General features: G+C 42.4%; 1 protein-coding gene across 1 annotated transcript in view; it reads right to left on the bottom strand.

Annotated features, from left to right (window-relative positions):
• The window catches only part of LOC147891258 (beta-galactosidase 2-like), a 55,761-nt gene that overhangs the window by 23,996 nt on the left and 11,016 nt on the right, over positions 1–20,749 (bottom strand). Inside the window, exons 12-14 of the mRNA XM_087389189.1 lie at positions 20,413–20,621; positions 5,116–5,225; positions 2,422–2,531 (exon numbers count right to left, since the gene is read on the bottom strand). Coding sequence (XP_087245315.1) covers positions 2,422–2,531; positions 5,116–5,225; positions 20,413–20,621 — 429 coding nt within the window. The remainder of the gene's footprint in view (positions 1–2,421; positions 2,532–5,115; positions 5,226–20,412; positions 20,622–20,749) is intronic.

The raw sequence follows: 20,749 nt of genomic DNA on the forward strand, positions 1-20,749 counted from the left end.
TGACTTTGGTTAACTAGAACAAGTTTACTTTCCCTTGTTTACATTGGTTAGTGAGCATTGTGGGGACGCCCACATGGGACTAGGATTAGTCCAAGAACTAGAATGCATGCATTAGCTAAAACCTAATGGGTTGAAGTGTTGGATATTGTTTATTGATTGTGTAGGACCTTGGAGAGTGCTAAAAGGCCCATGTTTTAAGCAGAAGAGTGTGCCAAGGTGGATAGCCAGCTTTTAGGGAAGGGGCTGATGGAGTAACAGTGCCCACTATGGCTGCCCCTAGATCTATAAAATAAGAGAGCTTCTAAGCTCGTAGAAGCAGCACTCAAGTTGTATCAGATTCATGCTCCTCTATCAGTTGTAAAATGAGTTTTATATTGCAAAAAGCCTCATGGTTGGGTTTTCCTTGCTGTTTGGAGTTTCCAGCCACTATTCAAAGCTGTTTTTGAGGTGCTAATTGCTCAGTTTTTCTGTAATTTTACTTGAAAAGCTACGAATCAGTTTAAGGAAGGTTTCAATTTGAGCAAAAATCATTGTCTTCTCTTGATGAATTTCATCCCAGCCAATGTCTAGGTTTCCATGCTCGATGTTTTTCAAGTTTTTGATCAGTTCTTCAACAGAAGTTCGAGGAATCAAACAAGTAGAGGCATCCCCAACTGTATATGATAAAGGATGAATTTCGACATGTTAATGCATTCATCTATAAATAAATAAATCAGCCACTCCATTGTTTATGTATACGATGTATGTATGGCATGTATGTATCATATACATAGGAAATTCCTCATCTAATGTAGAACAAGTTGCCAACTTGGAAGAAAACAAGTCGCATCATAGTTTGTCTTACATCTCTCTCAGTAGAGAGACTTCATGCAAATAAGGTGCACACATGTATTAAGTATAGTAAATCTGACCTGTAGTCCAACTGTCATGCTTAAGATTGCTTATGCACGGGGAGCGTAGTGTTGTGTTTTCTCTTTCTTCTCCCTCTCTCTCTCTATTGTGATTTGTGCCCCAGCCTCATCGTTGAGTTTTCCTTGCTGTTTGGAGTTTCCAGCCACTATTCGAAGCTGTTTTTGAGGTGCTAGTGCTCAGTTTTGCTGTAATTTTACTTGAAAGGCTGCGAATTGGTTCAAGGAAGGTCTCATTTTGAGCACAAATCCTTGTCTTCTCTCGCTGATTTTCAGCCCAGGTTTCCATACTCGATCCTTTTCAAGTTTTGGATTGGTTCTTCAACAGGATGAATTTCGATATGTTAATGGATTCATCTATAAATAAATAAATCAGTCACTCAATATTTTATGTATACAATGTACGTACACATGTATGTAGAAATACATCAAACGTAGAGTTATCATATACATAGGAAATTCCTCATCTAATCTATAACGAGTTGCCAACTTGGAAGAAAACAAGTCGCATCATAGTTTTAGTCTTACATCTGACACTTCATGCAAATAAGGTGAACACATGTATTAAGGAAAGAAAAGTACATTTTTGTAATACTGGTAATAAATTGTGTATGGACATATCTTCAAACAAATGACATCCTTTTCAGCAGCAGTCAGGAGTATGTAAAATGTCCAAGAAGTAAGGAGACAGCAGCTTAAGATTTTTGTTGGGGGAAAATTCCTACTTAGTATGGTAAATCTGACCTGTAGTCTAACTGTCATGCTTAAGATTGCTATTAAAATTTATGCAAAGGGCCCGTAGTGCCGTGTTTTTTCTTTCTTCTCCCTCTCTCTCTCTATCGTGATTTATGACCCAGCCTCATCGTTGAGTTTTCCTTGCTGTTTGGAGTTTCCAGCCACTATTTGAAGCTGTTTTGGAGGTGCTAAGTGCTCAGTTCTGCTGTAACTTTACTAGCTGCAAATCGGTTCAAGGAAGGTTCAATTTGAGCAGAAAACCTTGTCTCCTCTTGCTGATTTTCAGCCCAGCGAGTGTCTAGGTTTCCATACTCGATCCTTTTCAAGTTTTTTCTCAGTTCTTCAACAAGATGAAGTTCGACATGCTAATGGATTCATCTATAAATAAATAAATCAGTCACTCAATTATTTATGTATACGATGTATGTATGCATGTATGTAGGAATACATCAAACGTAGAGTTATCATATACATAGGAAATTCCTCATCTAATCTATAACGAGTTGCCAACTTGGAAGAAAAACAAGTAGAATCATAGTTTAGTCTTACATCTCTCTCGGTAGAGACATTTCATGCAAATAAGGTGCACACATGTATTAAGGAAAGAAAAATGCATACTTGTAATACTACTAATAAATTGAGTATGGACATGTCTTCAAACAAATGATATTCTTTTCATCAGCACTCTCAAGAGTTTATAAAATGTCCAAGAAGTAAGGAGATAGCATCTTAAGATTTTTGTTGGGGGATTTTTCCTACTTAGTGTGAAAAATCTGACCTGTAGTCCAACCGTCATGCTTAAGATTGCTATTTGATTTATTCCACTCTGAAGGCTTATAGGTTGTTCAACTGCTACATGCGGATCTTTGTAATCTCCTGCAACACTAACTGATGATGACAAGAATGATTATCCAAAGTGTATTTATGATTAACTGACAAGATCTTAGAGATAAGATCTAAATCTATCAATTGCAGATTTGCTGCAAACAAACACAACTTCAGAAACTGTCAGGGACAGAAAGAAAGAAAGAAAGAAAGAAAGTCTAGTAATGTCCATGAGAGACCAACAGGTCTATGGGACAACAGAAAACCATCTAATGCATTTGCTTAGGGAGGGCACATGGCAGCTCCCAGAGATTGCGAAGAGTGACTCTATTTTTTAAGTACCTACTTAGTAGAGAAAGCATACATATGGCTGGCCATACATCAGTTTAAGACTGAGTCTTTTGAGAGTTGATTTAAACTCTTTAATGAGTGCTATTCCCTCACAATAAACTGCCCATTTACCATCCTTCCTGGCAGCCTTAAACCTGGCTAATTCTGTTGCCTTATCCTTAAGTTGAGCTCTTGTGAGTTCTTCGTCTATCCATATCCTAGTTCCTTTTAGCTTATAAGATCATCGTAGAATTTTTATACGTAAATCTCGTGAGTTGAATGTAGTGATAGCATGAGCATTATTACGCTGTCCAAACCGGACTGCTCTAGCTTCACCATCATCATTAAGATCATCAGGATTGTCATCTGCGTCAGCTGTCCAATTAGTAGTAGGCATAGCTTCTATGGCATATTCAAAGGTATCATGGAATAAGTCCTCCTCTTTATACCATCTATCTAGGAGCCCCCCAATTCTGCTTTTCATAGCATTCTCCTTTCTAGCTGCATGCTCTTTAATCCCTTCCTGGATATTAGCTTCTTTTACCTTTGTATCAAACTCCACAATCACTTCTTGCATGGCTGTCTACTCTTCAATTTGGACTAGATTCTTGACTGCAAAGACTAGTTGGGGGGTAAGGGAGAAGCATTGCAAGACTTTACAATCTCTTCAATGACTTTCTTTGTACCAGGTCCTTCCAAAACTTGGATTCGAGCTACGGCACCTACCAGTTGCATCCGTAATTCTCACACTTGATCCTTAGGAAGCAAATCTGTTCATGATACCCAATAATGGATTGGTAAAAAAGACCACCCTGTTCATATATGTGCGCACATGAGGAAGGTGTCTTGGATGCGATTTAGGTGTATTGGCTCTGTTGTTGTTGGAGGTTGCTGGAGTGGAGGGGGTTTCTAAGAAGAGGGTAAGCTGGGTGATTCTTTACTGGCCATATCTACTTTACCCCCTGGCTAAGCTAACCCCCTAGTTGAGCTGGGGGTTCGGCTCAGCTAGGGGATCCTAAATCAAACGCCTGCCTACAACCGCGACCTGCTGTATTGAGAAGGTTGACGGGCTACTGACGTTCGCTGACGGGCTGCTGATGGGCTAAGTCTAGATGGGTTGCTGATTGCTTAAGATGTGATGGATGGAAGATGCATCAATAAGGTGCTTTGTAACATCCTTCTCTAGATGTGTGATCATTGAGAGCTGATTGAGATGTTCTACTTTCAATGGCTCTATTTGCCTATTGGGCTGGAAAAAGACCAATCTTGGTTACAGCCCCTTTGAGATGGCATTTGGTCTGGAGGCTATTACACAAGCCAATTTCACTCTTGGTCATAGATGTATTCGGATCCATATGACAATATTGCATTATAGAGGCCCTGGGAGTTACAAACCTAGGAAGAACATTGGTGAGAGGCAATCTTTACATAAGACTTAACGAGATGTGGCAAATACAGAAGAAGGCATTATATGATATTAGAAGGTGGGGATCTAAGTAATAGTAAGGTAGAAGAACGCATGATATGACCAACATATTAGAAGGTAGGTGTCTAAGTAGTAGCATAGGAAGTTTTCCAAGCAAAACACTTCATAAGGGTGTGGCTAGGGCCGTTCTTCAGTACCAAATGATTCCTTTTTAAAAAATTAGTCGGCCACCACCAAAAGCACCCTTACTAAGAGTAAAGTGAAACCACTGTCTTAACATGAAAGTCGTGTTTTTGTAGCAATAGAAGTCACAAGAGGGAGTAGTAAGAAAGAACATTAAAAAGAAAAGAGTAGAGATTTGGGTAGCGCAGTTACACATGAAAGAACTGATATTCTCTTTTTTTTTTTTTGGGGGGGGGGGGGGGGGGGGGGAAGAGAGATGCATCAGGTGCACATCAGTGTGTCATTGACACCGATTTAGAGGAGGGGAGAACAAAGAGGGATGCTAGACATGGGACAACTATGCCCTATCACCAAATCTCTTTAACTAGAAGCAGAGTTGGTCAATGTAGGATACAGTAGACTATCATCTCATTTGGATTTTGGAAGAGTAGATGAAGAGCTTCCTTTGTGAGAGAAAGGAGAAGGTGCATGCCTAGGGTTTCTATCACACAATAAGAGACTCAGTCACAATATCAAAGCCTTTAATACAAGCTGCCATGGGGTTTCTAGGAAGGCATTGCATCATGCATGCTAAGTTTTTTTTTGGGTTTTTTTTTTGTGTGGGGGTGTGCGCGCGCGCACCTGCTTGAGAGAGAGAGAGAGAGAGAGAGAAAGAGACTTTTGCATGAGAGGTCTTCTTCTGTATTTGCAAAAAGTGTGAGATGATACCTGTGTATTGCTTATTGATGAATATGTGTGCTGCATTTCCTATTGAAGAAATCTTCAGAACTGGTTTTTTTGCATTCAGTATACATCCATCATCCTCAGAGATCTCCACACTGTTGACATATGCAGAAGGATTAAGTTATGTTCGAGATGTTGAATGGTCATCTTTACTATGTCAATGTCCCTAAGTATTATAAATGAAAAGTTCAAATGAATATTCAGATCATTTTCTGAAGAAAGACATGTATCTCCCGATTATCAACGTAATCATAGCTAAGTATTTGCAGGATTACTCCTCCTTCACACACTTTTCATCTCTGCCAACTTGTCATGGTCTCCAAACATTTTCTAATATTAACAAATGCCTTTCTTTTGTGGCTAATCATTTATGCTTGACAATACTTTACTTAATTCTGGTGGTGAATATAATTGTTATACAATGCAAGTTAGAAATCCATAAAATGTCTAATGCATTGATCACATAATTAACACAATGTTAACATAAAAGATGTTAAAATGTTGTGGAAACATTAAAATCCATTTTAGTGTACATACATCTAAAAGACATGCTTTGTGGATAATGCATAGCAATGTGACATGTATTTCAAGACCTTACAGATGTTTTTCTGCTCATAAAACTGCACTTACTCATTGTTGAAAGAATATCTTGAATCAAAAGAATGTATCTTCTCAAATCAATTGTTTATGTAAGCATCTGCACTATGTAAGTCTTCTTCACACAAGCACATGAAACTTACCTTCAACAAAGGAGATGAACGTTGTGGGCTGAACAAGACTCCTCCCCTTTGTGGGCCTTCTCCATCTCTGATGGCTGTCTTTTCATCCCTTGATCCCCTCCTCCCTCTGATGGCTGTCTTTTCATCCCTTGATCCCCCTCTCCCTCTGCCTCCCTCCTTCGGTACCTCCCTTCCTAGGTCTTTGTCCTGATTGTTTCTTGTCTTCTAGGGTAAGAACGGAGTGGTGGGGGGAAAGGGGGAGCGGGTGTGGCATCTAGAGATGAAGAAAAGTGGAGAAAAATGGTAAGGGGGAGAGATGAAAGCAGTCAGGGAGGGGAAAAAGAGGAGGCTCATGTGGAGAAGGAAAAAGGGGAGCACAGGGGTAGGGAGATGGGGGAAGGGAAGGGTGGATCGGAGAAGCAAGAAAGAATAATAAGCAGCCCAATTGCAGTTTTTCTCATCTTTGCTACTTCCAACTCCACCCCAGTCCCTCTTTGGACCCAGTCCATCCCATATGCTGTCCTTGCTATAGCAGGTTGCCCTCCTTAATGAATAAATGGCCTTCAAATGAGACATATAATGTCAATGGAATCTTCATGTCTTTGTCCAATCGTAAATCTATCTTTTATAGAAATGGATGGTTGCTTTCACGCACCTCAATTTTCTCTTTTGGATTGGCATAACTTCTAGCAGTCATATAAAAAGGGGTATAGATAGGGTTAGTGACTCAGGCGGATCCACAAGAATATTCTGTATCATCCCTCTAAATTTCATCAACTTTCTTCAACTATAAATCCATCTTCTCTAGGAATGGGTGATCACTTTGTAGTAAGCTACTTTTCGTGATTATTAGTAAACATCACCTCAATTACAGGTTTTTCAAGCACTTCCGACTCCCCTCCTACATTGAAATGAGGGTCTTGGGGTAGCAAAGGTTGGCAGCTTAGAGGGTTGCACAAGACATGATCATTACCATTGGATACTTTCAATGTGGCTGAGAGTCACAAATCCCTCACAAGTAGGTTATAGGTAGACAGCAATGATCACCTAGGAGAAGAGAATCTGTGTACCTCTTGTTATTTGTGTGGAAGACCTACACATATTGTTAGAGACTATGGAAGCAAGAGGACCAAAGGTAAGACCTGTTTGAAAACCTCTATAGGTCAGCCAATAATGCATTGACAAAGCTTGGAATGTCTATGAAGGAGTGGCTACCTGAGGTTCCTAGAAGGTAAAAGTTGAGAAGAACTTCATTTCTCATAGTAATCCTCCTATTTCCTGGCCAATGCTTCCGGCAAAAGAAAGATGGGTTGTATCACATGGCATTGACTACAGAGGTCTGAACAATGCCATTATTTAAAACAATTTTCCAATCCCGAAGTTTGATGAATTTGCAGAGGCAGTTTGTTCTTCATTAAGATAGATTTTAGGTCAGGGTACTACCAGATCAAAGCAAAAGAGAGTGATGAGAACAAGACAACCTTCCGCATAGAAAGGGGCATGTACGAGTTCGAGGTGATGCCATTCGTATTGACTAATGCACCGGGCACCTTTGAGGCAATAATGCACAAGAAATCGCAGGAAGTTCTATTCCACTAGTGCTGGTTTTTTAAAATGACATCCTTATTTACAGCAAAAGAAAACAAGAACACATTGAGCATGTGAGGTTGCGTTAGCTCTATGCTAAGGTCAGTAAGTGCACTTTATCGTAGAAAATAAACCTTTACATCCATCTGATAAATATGGAACTACTCATGGTGGGCAGCCAATGCCATAATAGTCTGAATCTTATCCATGCATGATGTCGAGGCAGAATTCTGGTCATAGTCAAGACATTGAGCCCTTAGTCACCAACCTGGCTTTGTACTTGTCCAATGCTTTGTTTGACTTGTACTTAGCCTTGTAGATCCACTTGGTCTTAGCCACCTTCCTCTTGGATAGCCTTGGAACCATATCCCATGTGTGATTTTTTTCAATGGCTTCCATTTCATCTTCCATTCAAATATTGAAATTGGGTGCTGATGTGGGGATTCATAGTGGCTAGTCCCTACTATGCATGATGAAATTGATCACTTATTGTCTCGTGAATAACTACCACAAGGTTGTAAACTGCACTTTCTTATATGGTGAATTTGTGCATGTCCATCTAGGTATATCGTTCTACCATATCAATAGACATATAAATTTCCCTTTGCTAAATTTTCATCCAAGTTTCATCCAGCTGATATGGTGATAGTTCTTTCTATCTTTAGTGTTGTGTATGCCTTATCAGCTAACCTTATTGTTGTAATAATTCTTTCTATCTTTTATGCTTTTCATTTGGAGAGACTGAAATGACATAATTATGCAATTGTTGCTTCACAAGCCATTGTAGCTTGGGTCAAGAGATTGTTGACTATTGTTTAATTAGACTTCTCCCTAAGTACCAGGCTTCATTACGGCTGAGTTTGCCTTGCGGAGCTTTGATAGAAACTCAACATGCAGACCTTTGTATGAATGTACGCTCTTGTGTGGGTGCATGTGTGTGGGCGTGTGTGTGTATGAGTATATATTGATGCATAGTTCTATAACCACTATTGGGTGCTGATGATGTTAGTGGGGATCTCATAGTAGCTAGTCCTACTATGCATAACGGAGTTGAGGATTGCCAAGAGGTTGTAAACTACACTTTCTTATATGGTGAATTTGGGCAGGCTATTGGATTCATCTAAATATATCTTTCTGCCGCATTAGCAAACATGCACCTCCAAGTGGGCTCGCGGCCTCTACACCGGCTCCTTCAGCTCGGGACTCCTTCAACGAATGACACACTGCGAAAGGCTCATACGCGATGCCAGATGGTTGCCTACACAGTAACATCGCCCACAACTTGTCCACTGAACAAAACTTTGCCATAGCAAGCAACGACGATAGCCCAAGCACCATTTCCAGCTCTAGCAAGAAGTGACGGAAATCCGTAAGGAAACAGAATCTTCTTAGATTTCATCGAAATCTAGAAGATTCTGGAGCGTTATTCCTCTGACATGTCGCGCATTGAGAACCCACCCCAAGGGATAGGGTTACCCTCACTGGCTTGGTTCAAGCCTTGCCACATCAGCAATGGCCAAGGATGCCCTCTCAATGCTTTTCTCTATGTGAAATTTTTGTGTGAGTTTTGGCCAGCTGATATTGTGATAATTCTTTCTATCTTTAGTGTTGATCAGCCACCCTCAATATTGTAAGAATTCTTTATATCTTTTATGCTTTCCATTTGGGAGAGAGTAAAATGACATAATTATGTAACTATTCCTTCATAAGCCATTGTAGATGGATGGAGATGTTGTGGATTATTGTAGCCTTCTCATAAACACTAGGCTTCATTATGGCTTTGTTTTCCTGCATCTCTGGAGCTTTGACAGAAATTCAGTACGCAGACCTTTGTATGAACGTATGCTCTTGTGTAGGTGCGCGTGCGTGTGTGAGTGTGTATGAGCATATATCAATACATGGTTCTACACCTACTATTGGACACTGTGATGACGTTAGTGAGGATGCCATAATAGCAAGTCCCTAGTATGCATGATGGTGTTGCTTGTGGATGACCTGTGGATGACTGCCAGGAGGTTGTAAACTGTGCTTTGAATCCCTGCATGTCCTTGGATTCATCTAGGTATATCTTTCTGCCGTAGTAGTGGACACGCAAATTTCACTTAGTGAAAAAATTTGTCCAAGTTGTGGGTAGCTGATATTCTATCTTTAGTGATGTGTATAACCCTTATTGTTGTAATAATTCTCTCTCTCTTTTATGCTTTTTCATTTGGGAGACTAAAATTAAAAAAAAATGCAACCGTCCCTTCACAAGCCATTGTAGCTTGGATGAAGAGATTGTGGACTGTCATTTGATCAGCCTTCTCCCTAACTGCTAGGCTTCATTATGGATGGTTTTCCCTACATCTCTGGAGCTTTGACATAAACTCAGTATACAGACCTTTGTATAAATGTATACTTGTGTGTGTGTGTTTCACACACACAAAAAAAGAGTGTGTATGTGTGTATGTGTGTTGCTTACGCAATCCTTTTATGATTGCCTCTCTGTTCGTCAGATAGATTACTCCATTTACTTGTCCTACAATGAAATCTTCTGATATTGTAATTGTATGTCTCTCTTTGGAGACTCTTTTTGTAATATAATCATACATGGATTTCACCCAAAAAAATGTGTGTGTGTGTGTGTGTGTGTGTGTGTGTCCTTACATGCCGAGAGCCTTCATTGGTCGAAGGTGTTCCTTCCCCCCTTGGCTTTGCAAGTGCCTCGCTGTTCCTATTTTCTTTTGACTAAAGGAATTTCATAGGCGGATGACATGCTTGATGTTGCTGGTATGGTCATCTCTTTTCCAACAGCGGTCAGAGAATATGCTTTGGGCAGCATTACAAACCTTTATGGCATTTATTATCACAGATGCTTCATTATTTTCAGCCTGTACCACGTCTTGAAATTGCTGAACATCTCAAAGACTGGGTTCTTCAATCAGATGACCATGTTTGCCATGCACTACCACTAGCTGACATCACAGTTGCATCTGTGTATAAGGTCTTGATGCTGCTTCCTTGGGTTTCCCTTCATGCCAATTGTATCTGGTCTATGAGACACACCTCTAGGTGGTGGCTCAAAAGATTGCAGCACGTTTGGGCTTCGAAACTTTCTCTTCGACAAAAGTTCTTCTTATGGCAAGTTTTGCTTGGGGTTTCCCCTCTTGGACAGATCTTGGCTCATTGTCATATTGTTCACACCACTTATGTCTGTCCCTAAGGGGGTCTATGCCCCATGTGTTTTGGTATTGCCCAGAGTCCCGTGATTTCTTATTGTTGTTAGAGCAACGGCTTCAGGCCCGTTTCCGCAGCAGTACTTTTGGCAAAAAGTTTCGGTTGTTTGGGTTTCATCTGGTCACACAGGGATATGATCTTCTTTCTTACTGGGTCGGTTATTGGGCTCTCTGGACCCTTGCAACCATTAGGTCTCCGGTTATATAAGGAGATTTTCTGATCTTTGTAACTAGCTGTCCCTCTCTTTGGGACTGTTTCTTGTAAATGGATTTCACCAAAAAATGTGTGTGTGTGTGTGTGTGTGTGTGTGTGTGTGAGAGAGAGAGAGAGTGTGTGTGTGTGTAGTGTGTGTGTGTGTGTGTGTGTGTGTGTGAGCGATGGCGAGCTCAGCCTTAGCCTCTCCCTCGCCCGTCTCTGTACCTTGCCCGCAGCCTGCTGCTGCTGCTCCGCCTGCATCCGTACCCCCTCTGTCAGCCCTCGTACACCTTCCGTCTGCATCTGTACCAGGCCCGCTACTGCCTATACCTTCTGTGCAGCAGCCTCTGCACAGGCCGTCCCCATCCGTACCATTCTTCCCTGTCCCCTCGGCGTTCTCGTTTGCTTCTGCCCCTTCCTTTGCCCCTACGCAGGCCATACCTGCTGTACGGTCATTCGAACGCCCGGGTTCTGTACAGTCTCTTCCTGATGTCTCTTCCTCCCCTCTTCCTGCTGCTCCAACAAATGGCTCTTTCGTTTTCTCTACTTCAGCCCCCCCTTCTGCCTCTGTTCCTCCTACACGTGTCTTCTTTTGGTGGAAGCGTGGTGGTTTGCCTCCCTCCACTTTGGTTAAATCGGCAAAGCTGGATATCACGGATGGTCATCCATCTTCCCTCCAGCTGGACCTTCTTCGCTAGATGTGTTTTGCTTCTGTCACAGATGTTCCTTCATCGGGTTCACTGCTTGTTTGTTCTTTGGACTCTGCCCTTCTGGTTTTCGGTCTTCGACAGGCTCAGCAGTTTGGGGTCTGTCTCTACTTTATGGGCAGGGTTTTATCTGCAGCTCAACTTCGTCGTTGGGCTGAAGTTGCAGTGGGTCAAGATTGCCTTTCCTCCTTTGTCTTTCTAGGCAAAGGTTTTTATTATGCCCACTGCTCTTCGACTGATGTGGTGGAGCGACTTGTCAGTCGTGCTAGTATTCATGGGGCTGGTTTCTTTGCTTGTGTGATGCCCTGGGATCCGCTTTTTGATTCATCTACCTCTCTTCTGACTCACTATCCGGTCTGGATTGCCCTCAAAGTATTACCTCTGCCTCTTCTTCAGCATCTTCCTACTCTTGCAGCGCTTTTGGGGAGGCCTCTACATGTTCCGAGACAGGAGTTTTTGCAGGCTACCCAGGATGTTCGCCTTTGTATTTTATGGGATATGATGCAACTCATGCCCTCTACTCTGAATCTTGATTTGGGATTTTTCCATCCGATGCACATTAGGCTACATTTTGCCTCTTTTCCTACAGCATGTTATCGGTGCCGGCAGGTTGGTCATTTTGCACGTGCTTGCCCTTCTGCTTCCATGACCGTGAAGGTTACTCTTTCTTCTCCTCCGGTTTCTACTAAGGCTTTACTGGATAAGCCTTCTTTTACTGCTCCGAAGCATTACTGGAGGAAGGTAGAAAAATCACAGGCCAATCTTTCTCTTGCTGAAGAAGTTCAGGATCCGACTCATGTTGAGCATCATCAGCCTCCTTCTCCTCAGGATATGGATGTGCCCCTTGCAGAGGGGATCATACAGGATGCTGCACATGCTTTTTCTCAGGTTGATCCTCGGAGTGAAGCTGAAATGTTGAGTCCTACTTTATCAGATGCAGCTCTTTTGTCGGAGGATACAAATGTTGATCTAGCTCCTTTGCCTCTGATGCCTGTGCCAGAGTCTTCTTCTATTCGGGATGCAGATGTGCCCTTTTCACTGGATTCTTTTCATCCCATGTTACAACAGGTTTTTGACCCTGTGATTCAGAAATTTCGGGTGCCGGGCTATATTAAGAAGAATCACAAGGGCAAAAAACAGCTTGGTTTTATTGATGGTGTGGTTTCTACACTGCATCAGTTTTTACAAAGCAATAATCTGAAGCTGGAGGATTTTGTGTTTGATCCTCCTCCAGCTTGATATATAACTTTTTTTTTCCCCCCCAAGAAAGAGACTTCTATTAAGTACGAGAAAAAACCCACGAGAGCAAGCTCAAAGCGGAATACATCATGAAATCATGAGGATAAATAAACCCCCTCAAAATGAGGTGGAAAACAACCAAGGCTGAGGTTGAAAGTACCACCTCAACCCTCTAGGAGTCTCAGAGAAGAAAGGAGAATCCTTCCATTCCCTGAAGAAAGAAGCCCTCGTAGCTGAGGTTGCACGGGAGTCTCCCTGCATACTCGTCCATACGGCCATCAAGGTATGTATGGTGTCTATCCAGATACTAGCCAATGTGTGCGAGGGATGAACCTGAGTTCCCTCCAATGCCTCTATGCATCTGGCTCTCTAGATTTGCCAGGTTGCTATGCTCGCTAGAATCTCCGAAGAGGTATCCACAGAGGCATGTACAGCTGCAAAAGGAAGGTGTGGTATCACATCAAAAGAACAGGACTCAACCTGATGATGTCGAATCGAAATGGCCCGAGAGGATAGTCTCCAAAGCAGAGAGGCAATGAGGGCAAGTAGGGTCGGCAGCTCCGAACCTGGATCTCCAAAGATTCACTGCAATCTCACCATGGATAGAAAGCCAAAAGAAAAGAGTGATCTTTCTATTCCTGTGGGATTTCCAGAGTCTCTTCCAGAAGCACCTCTACAAATCCGCAATGATATCAAATGTCTCCCAATGAGGAACTCTGAAAGATTTTTAACCTCTACTACTGAGCTGGAATCTCCTAGCATTACTGACCGTGTAACGAAAGACGGGGAAGCTCTTCTCTCAATGCCCTGCGTCAATCTACTCCGACTCTCCAGGGTCCCACTGCAAATACCTAATGGGAACTCCCCCGTGGAGCCAAAGCCTCCAAGATTCGGTGGAGAGAAGCCGGGGGTCTGGGTCGAGGAACCACTCTGCATCTGATCCCTGCACCAAAAGACCTACAACCCTGATAGGCTGAAAAGCAGACTGAAGCAAGATGTCCTCTGTGGACCTGAGCAATCCGCCACCATCATGCACACTAAAAACCAAAGCATCCTCATGTGCATCTCGAAAGGCCAAAACCTGAAGAGGAACACCGCCTCTCGTAAAAGTATCTACCCAAGTGGAGCAAGTGAGTGGCATATCATCTATGTCTACCCAATCCACTGGAAGGGCTACCTCAATCTGCAAGATCCTCCGTGCACTCCCTCTGAGATGTCCTGTCAACTGAGATTTGGTTCCTTTCAACTGAGATTTGGTCTCCTCTGGAAGCCTGCGGAAAGCTTTCCATGACCCCAATGATGAGACGGGTCCCCTCTCCCACCTGGACCACTCGATGTAGAGTGAGGCACCAAGTGGTCTGCCATGATCATCCAATATACTGTCATTCCACATGATCAGTTGCCTATCAATCTCTTCACGAGAGAAAAGGGGGGATCCTCCAAGGAGTGCTCCTGAAACTGGCCCATGCTTTCAGTATGGCAACCATGAGAGGGGACGAAGGTGATTTGAGGTGTGCTACGATGAAAATCCACCTAATACTACCCATCCAGTCTCCTCCTGAAGAAGGTATGCACGTCTGTATGCTGCTAATAAAAAATGCCTTCCATGGCTCCTGCCTTGGCACAAGTCCCCGCACCACCATCTTGCAGAGTAAAGCTCTGCACTGTAAATCTGGATCAATAATATTGAGACCCCCTTCCTATGTAGGGAGGATAAGGGTCTCCCAAGCCACCTTGGCTAACGCACCTGCTGTGCCATCAAGCCCACTTCAAAGAAAATTTTTGATCGGTCTCCTGAGCTGAGTGATGCAGTCCCTAGAACGGCACCAGCATGAACAAACAAACCAGGCCGTGGCCAAGAGGACCTAGTTGACCACCACAACTCTAGAGGCAAGATCCAGCTTGGCTAAGCTCCAAAAAAGGAGCTTCCTCTTGATGCTCTCCAACACGGGAGCAAACTGTTGCATGGAAGAAATATCCAAGCTGACCTAGCAACCTAAATACTTGACTGGCACACCCCTCTGAACCCAAGTGAATCCTATGTCAAGCCCCCAAACTGGAGTGTCCCCATCACTGATCCAAAAGCCATTGGATTTATGCCAATTTATCTGCACCCCCGCCGCCAAGCAAAATAAATCCAATGCTGTCCTGAAAGAAGTGAGCGTCCGTGGTGTAGCATCCAAGTAAACGGCTGTGTCATCTGCCAACTCACTGTCAAGTAGCTCCTCTTCCCTTCTGATGGGAAGTCTCAGCCCAACGATGTCAACTTGAGATCTAACATAGATACTCATAGCTTCATCCACAAACAAAAAAAGAAAAGGAGCAAGGGGGCATCCCTGACGAACTGATTTGGAAATCTGAAATCTCTCACCCCTTACCCCACCAATAAGTACCTGGCTATGGGATGATCTGTATAAAGAGGAAACACCTCAGCATCAATAAAGCCAAAACGTAGAAGGGTGCCCTCCAAAAAACCCCAATCTACTCTGTCATAAGCTGTCTCAAAATCCAAGAGTAGAATGGCTAGATTATGGCCGCTCTGCATCGCCCACTCTGAAGCTTCCCAAAAAGAGAAAATGATATAAAAAATGCTTCTGCCATGCATAAATCCCGGCTGAGTGTCATGAATAAGATATGGGAGAAGGGGCTACAATCGAAGGCTGATTGCCTTGGCCAGAATCTTGTAACATGTCCCCAAAAGTGTGATAGGCCTCCACTGGGACACTAAATTTCTACAACCTCCTTTCGGGATAAGGTGGATGAGACCCTCTGTGAGCGACCCGGGCATCTTGCCAGAGTCCCAAATGCCCTGTAGGGCTGATGTAATGTAGTCTCCAATCATATCCCAAAATGCAATGAAAAAAGAAGGGGTGAGGCCATCTGAACCTGGGCACTTGCCCTTGTGAAGGGCTGAAAGTGCGGTCCTAAACTCTGTGTTGGTGAAAGGTGCATCAAGCAAAACATGCATATCCGGTTTCACCAACAAAGGGATGCTCTGCAAAAAAAACTGTCTAGCATCCTCTCTATCCTGTGTGTTAGGATCTGCAGTAAGAAGGGCGGCATAAAAATCTGAAGCTATGCGCATGACGTCACCTGGATCTATCTGTAAAACCCCATGTGACTCAATAAGTTGGGATACACTCTCTCTACTATGTCTAGGGCCAAGAGTAGAGAAAAAGTGTTTATTGACTCTGCCACCCATCTGAATCCAGAAGGACTCCCATGCATGAAAGGCATACTCTGCTCTCTGATCAAGCAATATCTGCTCATGAGCCCTTGCTGCAGCAAGGCGCTCTTGAATCCAAGCATCTGAAGGCCGTTTCTGCTCTTCCCTCTGCAAAGCTGCCAATTGTTGGCGAACACCAATCTCACGTCTGAGAATATCTCGTCTCCTGGTATCTCTGCCACAGTAGTGAAAAAGGAAGGCATCCCAAGCTGCTCTCTCCAAAGAGTGAAGTCCTCCTTCTCTACCCCCTTTTTTGTTTGACGGTAACTCAACCATGTTAAAGTCACCTCCAATCACCCATGAATCCGCAATGGGGGCCCAAGAGAGCAAATCCTTCCACATAATGACACGTTCCCCTCTAATGTTGGAGGCATACAGGTTAAGGAAACCAACCTTATGCCCTCCAATGAGGAGAATAATCCACTGAGCCCTAGATGGGATAATGACTCCGTGTCCAACAACTAAGGGGAGAACCGACTGTGAAACTGAAATAGAAGTGCCTCCCCTAGTGCCCAAGGCAAGCGACCAAAATGTATGACTAGAAAGCAACTTGCCTCACTTGGCACAATCTCTAGAATCCAGTTTGTGCTCCTGAATAAATAAGATATCAATGGAACCCCCAGTAACACCTAGATGAAGCTGATCCCGGATCAGCTGTCGGCGGCGGCGATGTGGGACTTTTGCTCTGAGGCGTTACTTGTAAATTTTTTCTTTGTACTTATTGGTGGGTTTTTACCTCTTTTGGGGTTTCCCACACATAAATATAAGATTTCACAAACAAAAAAAAAGTGTGTGTGTGTGTGTGAGAGCATATATTGATACATAGTTCTACTCACACTATTCGGTGCTGATGACATTACTAGGGATGTCATAGTAGCTAGTCCCTACTATGCATGATGGAGTTGATGGCTTATTGTCTTGTGAATGGCTGCCAAGAGGTTGTAAACTACACTTCCTTATATGGTGAATTTGGGCAGTTCCTGGATTCATCTAGGTATATATAAATATCCAGAGGGAAACCTCAAACTGTAAATTGCGATATAACAACTGATGTGGAAAACCAGCTCGAGGTGAGCAACAAACTTCTAAACATGGGCTAGGAACACTAATCAAAAATCTGATGCCAATCTGAGACTACTTAAGGGAATATAATCCTCCTTACTCTCACTGTGTGCCTGCTATGAAAGGATTTAGTTGGGGAATGAGGAGGGCATTGGCCCTCCTTACAAAGGCTAGGAGGCATGCCGGCTAGCTAGCAGCAACAGCTGACCACAATCAGGCCTAAGTTGGGTTAGTCTATTGACTCTAACCATTGGTTCCTTGGCTGGTCTTTTCCTGCTGCAATACCAGCAGCTGAAGGTGTACCAAAGGCTAATGCACTGTTATTCTCCCCCCCTGTTTCCTACTTGCAACTACCCTAGTTTACTCCCCTTGTGTTCCCCTCATATGAGGACTTCTAAACTGCTATAGATAGGTGCCAGTGCAGTCCTTATTGCTGTCCTTGTGGACAGCCAAACCTGTCCAAATGGGCCATCTATACACAAACGAAAAAATGTGCATGTCCAGCCTGCTCTTTTCTATGTCTAACCCCAGTCATCTGCTCCCTTCCCTCATATAAGGGCTCACAGGTGGGACATTGACACTTCCAATACTAAGATTCCTTTCTAGAAGTTCATCTTCACTTGTGTCATCTAATGCTTCAGCTTCTCTAGTACAATGCAATGCTTCAGCTAGAAGTTCTAGCCCACACAGGGAGCATAGAGCTCTGCTGTCAAGGAATAAAGGAGGTAGGAAGCACACACTTTGTCCAACTAGATGCCATTATGTTTCATTAACAAAGGAATCTGACGAGAAGATAATACATTTATCACCGTTTCCATATAGGCATTTTCTGTAAATGGGGTGATACACATATGCAACATGGCAGTATGCGCTATGTTAATGCATTATGCACATCAAAATTACATAATTACACTAGACACCCTCCCTGAAGTTCAACATCATGATCTAGAGGTGGGAAGAAAGATTGAACGTTTCTCATTAACACTCCTGAAGCTCAACGTTATGATTAAGAGGTAAGAAGAAAGATTGAACTTTATGGATTTCTATCCTGAGCAAGATCCAGAGAGAGACCTATCAATTGATAAGAACACCCATCTCATTGCATACTTCATGGTGAGGCAAAAGATACCAAAATCTCACACTCTGAGAAATTTCAAGATACATTCTCATGGCCCGGGAATCACTTTAGCATCTGTCCCATTGGCTGTGTAGAATCTCGATAAAAATGCCCAGCACCGTCAAGAACCACAACAAGACTGTGATGCTACAGATGATCTCCCAGCCTTTTGGAGCTGAAGTAGGACTGATTTCTGCCATAATTGGATACTGGAGATATATTGTTGACGTAGTGAGAGAGACCAATAATAGGGCACTTCTTCGAGGAATAGATAATCGATTTGGCTCCTACAGCTTCATACAATAAGGCCTAACCAACCATAACAACCCAAAGGAAACTCCCCAACTGACCCTGAAAGCGCGAGTACTGATCATGGATGTGAGTGACTTTGGGCCGCTTCTAATGTATGTCACAACCGAGAAAGAATAGCATATCAACTTTTAATACTTTTGTACACCGACCTTATCAAATATTATGAAGTTTAATTTAATCTTGAAGCTGTAATAAGCACAGCAGGCCTACAACAGGACGAATCTCTTGTATATGATAATCAGGTCTTTTGATTCAACAGAGTTATTAGACCCCTAACTCAACTGTATTTTGGCTACTCCGGCGTTATCAGGTTCACGAATATGTACTAAATTGGAGTTATATGTTAGTCTATCTCAATGCATTTTTTGTAGGCAGTTACATCAAGCCACATTCCACAATTCAAAAGGATGCATAGCTTATTTGTTCTATTGCATCCTTTCAAAATAAAAGGTTTGGGACACGGTTCTCTTTGATGGTTTTAACACATGTGCTGTAAGAAAACCCATTTTTACTCCAAGATCAAATATGATATTGAGACTTCAGTGCGAATTAGCATCCTTGAGAGAGAGAAAAGAGTGATTCTGTTCATACAGTCTCAAACATACATATGTCCATTGCTTTCTTGTTCTTTGTCTTTGTTGTAAGTCCTTAGCTTTAGATTGGTTAATATCCTTGAGAATTGCTGTTCTCATCATGGTTGCAGGCATTTCAGTAATAGGAATGAGGAAGGTTGCACAACAATCTTCCAAGGAGATGTGAGTGCTTTTTTTTGGGGGTGAAAATAATTTCTTTATTAGGGCCTATTCCCACTACCAGTTAGGGAGCACTCATTAAGGGTATTAATGGAGTTTTCACATAAGTGTGCATTCCCATTGACATTTAGAGAATGTAGTTAACTTAAACCTCTTAACGGCTTGCTAAAAGTGCTTGTAAATTTAACCCCCCGAAAGAGGTACTTAAGTCTTATGTGAAAAGAAAGAAGTTGGAATGTAGAAATTGAATGGTTAAGGGTGAGCAGTGGGACTGCCACTTTAAGAAACGTTTCTTATTAATAAATTTGTATGATCAAGATCAACTCAGAACTATACAGCATGCATAATCATTTGAAGGCCTTGAAAAGGAGAATCAATTGTGACCTCAACTTCAAAGAACAGACTTTGTATTGATGAAATAAATCATTCTGTATGAAAGATCCCCCAAAAATTTTAGTCAAGGCCACTTAGTGCACAACATATCGGGTACCAAGGTGAATGTAATTCCCTTGTTAAGGTTATTTTTAACTTACGGAATTGACCATGTTAAGCACACTAACATAACCTAACTGTAGGTGGGAAGGGTCCTTATAAAGAGAATCCTGGAACAACATGGGCAATTTCAGAGCATCACCTCACCCTTAAAGCTGCAGCCCCTCCAAAAGGGCTCTACTTTTGGAGAGAACAATCCAAAACCCATGGATGTGTGTGTGTCCTTTGGCCCAGTTAGAACTTAGAAGTCTTTTACTACTGTTTTTAGTTCTGACTAGTAGCTGTCTCATTTTGAGACAGCTATGAATGTATATGTTTCCTAATGAATACTGCTTCGTACCCCCCCAAAAAAGCAAAAAAAAGTGTGTAACCCCCCTCTGAGGTGCCTTAGGGACCTTGAACTGGATCTTGCTGGATAGAAGATGAGGAGACAAGCATTTTTTCATTAATCTAGTCAGGTTGTCATTCACCTAACATTTATAGCATTTGGAATGATTAACATCTGGATCGTATTGTGTTTTTCTTTTTGACTTGTTTAATATCAAGGTGTGTATGGGTTGTATAATTTCAGAAATAAGAATACTGGATGTTCTGGTTGCACATTGCATTAAACAATCTTAACAAGATATAGATGTTACCTTGATGAGGAAGCATGTACCTGGTTAGATACCAGAGGTAATCAGTTGTATCACTTGTGGTCCTGAGCTGCTCTAAGCAATATTCTTTGGTTACAATAGTTTCTCCCCAGGCTCCAATTGGTTCATAGTACCATTCCCATGTATTTGTTGAGACTGTGCTTGAAGCTTGGCTGTTAATACTCGTTAAGTTTGTTGGCAGCATTTGCATCAAACTTGTCTGGGCACGGACCTGATTGTGAATTTACACAGCCATAGATGAACATTGATACAAGATGCAATGTTTAAGATATATTAGACACATGCAGCTCAGTAGTACTTTTTGTTCGTCTTTAAATTAGATAATTTCTCAAAACAAAT

The sequence above is a fragment of the Dipteris shenzhenensis genome, chromosome 18 (assembly GCF_047967505.1).
Source record: "Dipteris shenzhenensis isolate YYH24624 ecotype China chromosome 18, Dip_SZ_1.0, whole genome shotgun sequence".
NCBI classification, from domain to species: Eukaryota; Viridiplantae; Streptophyta; class Polypodiopsida; order Gleicheniales; family Dipteridaceae; genus Dipteris; species Dipteris shenzhenensis.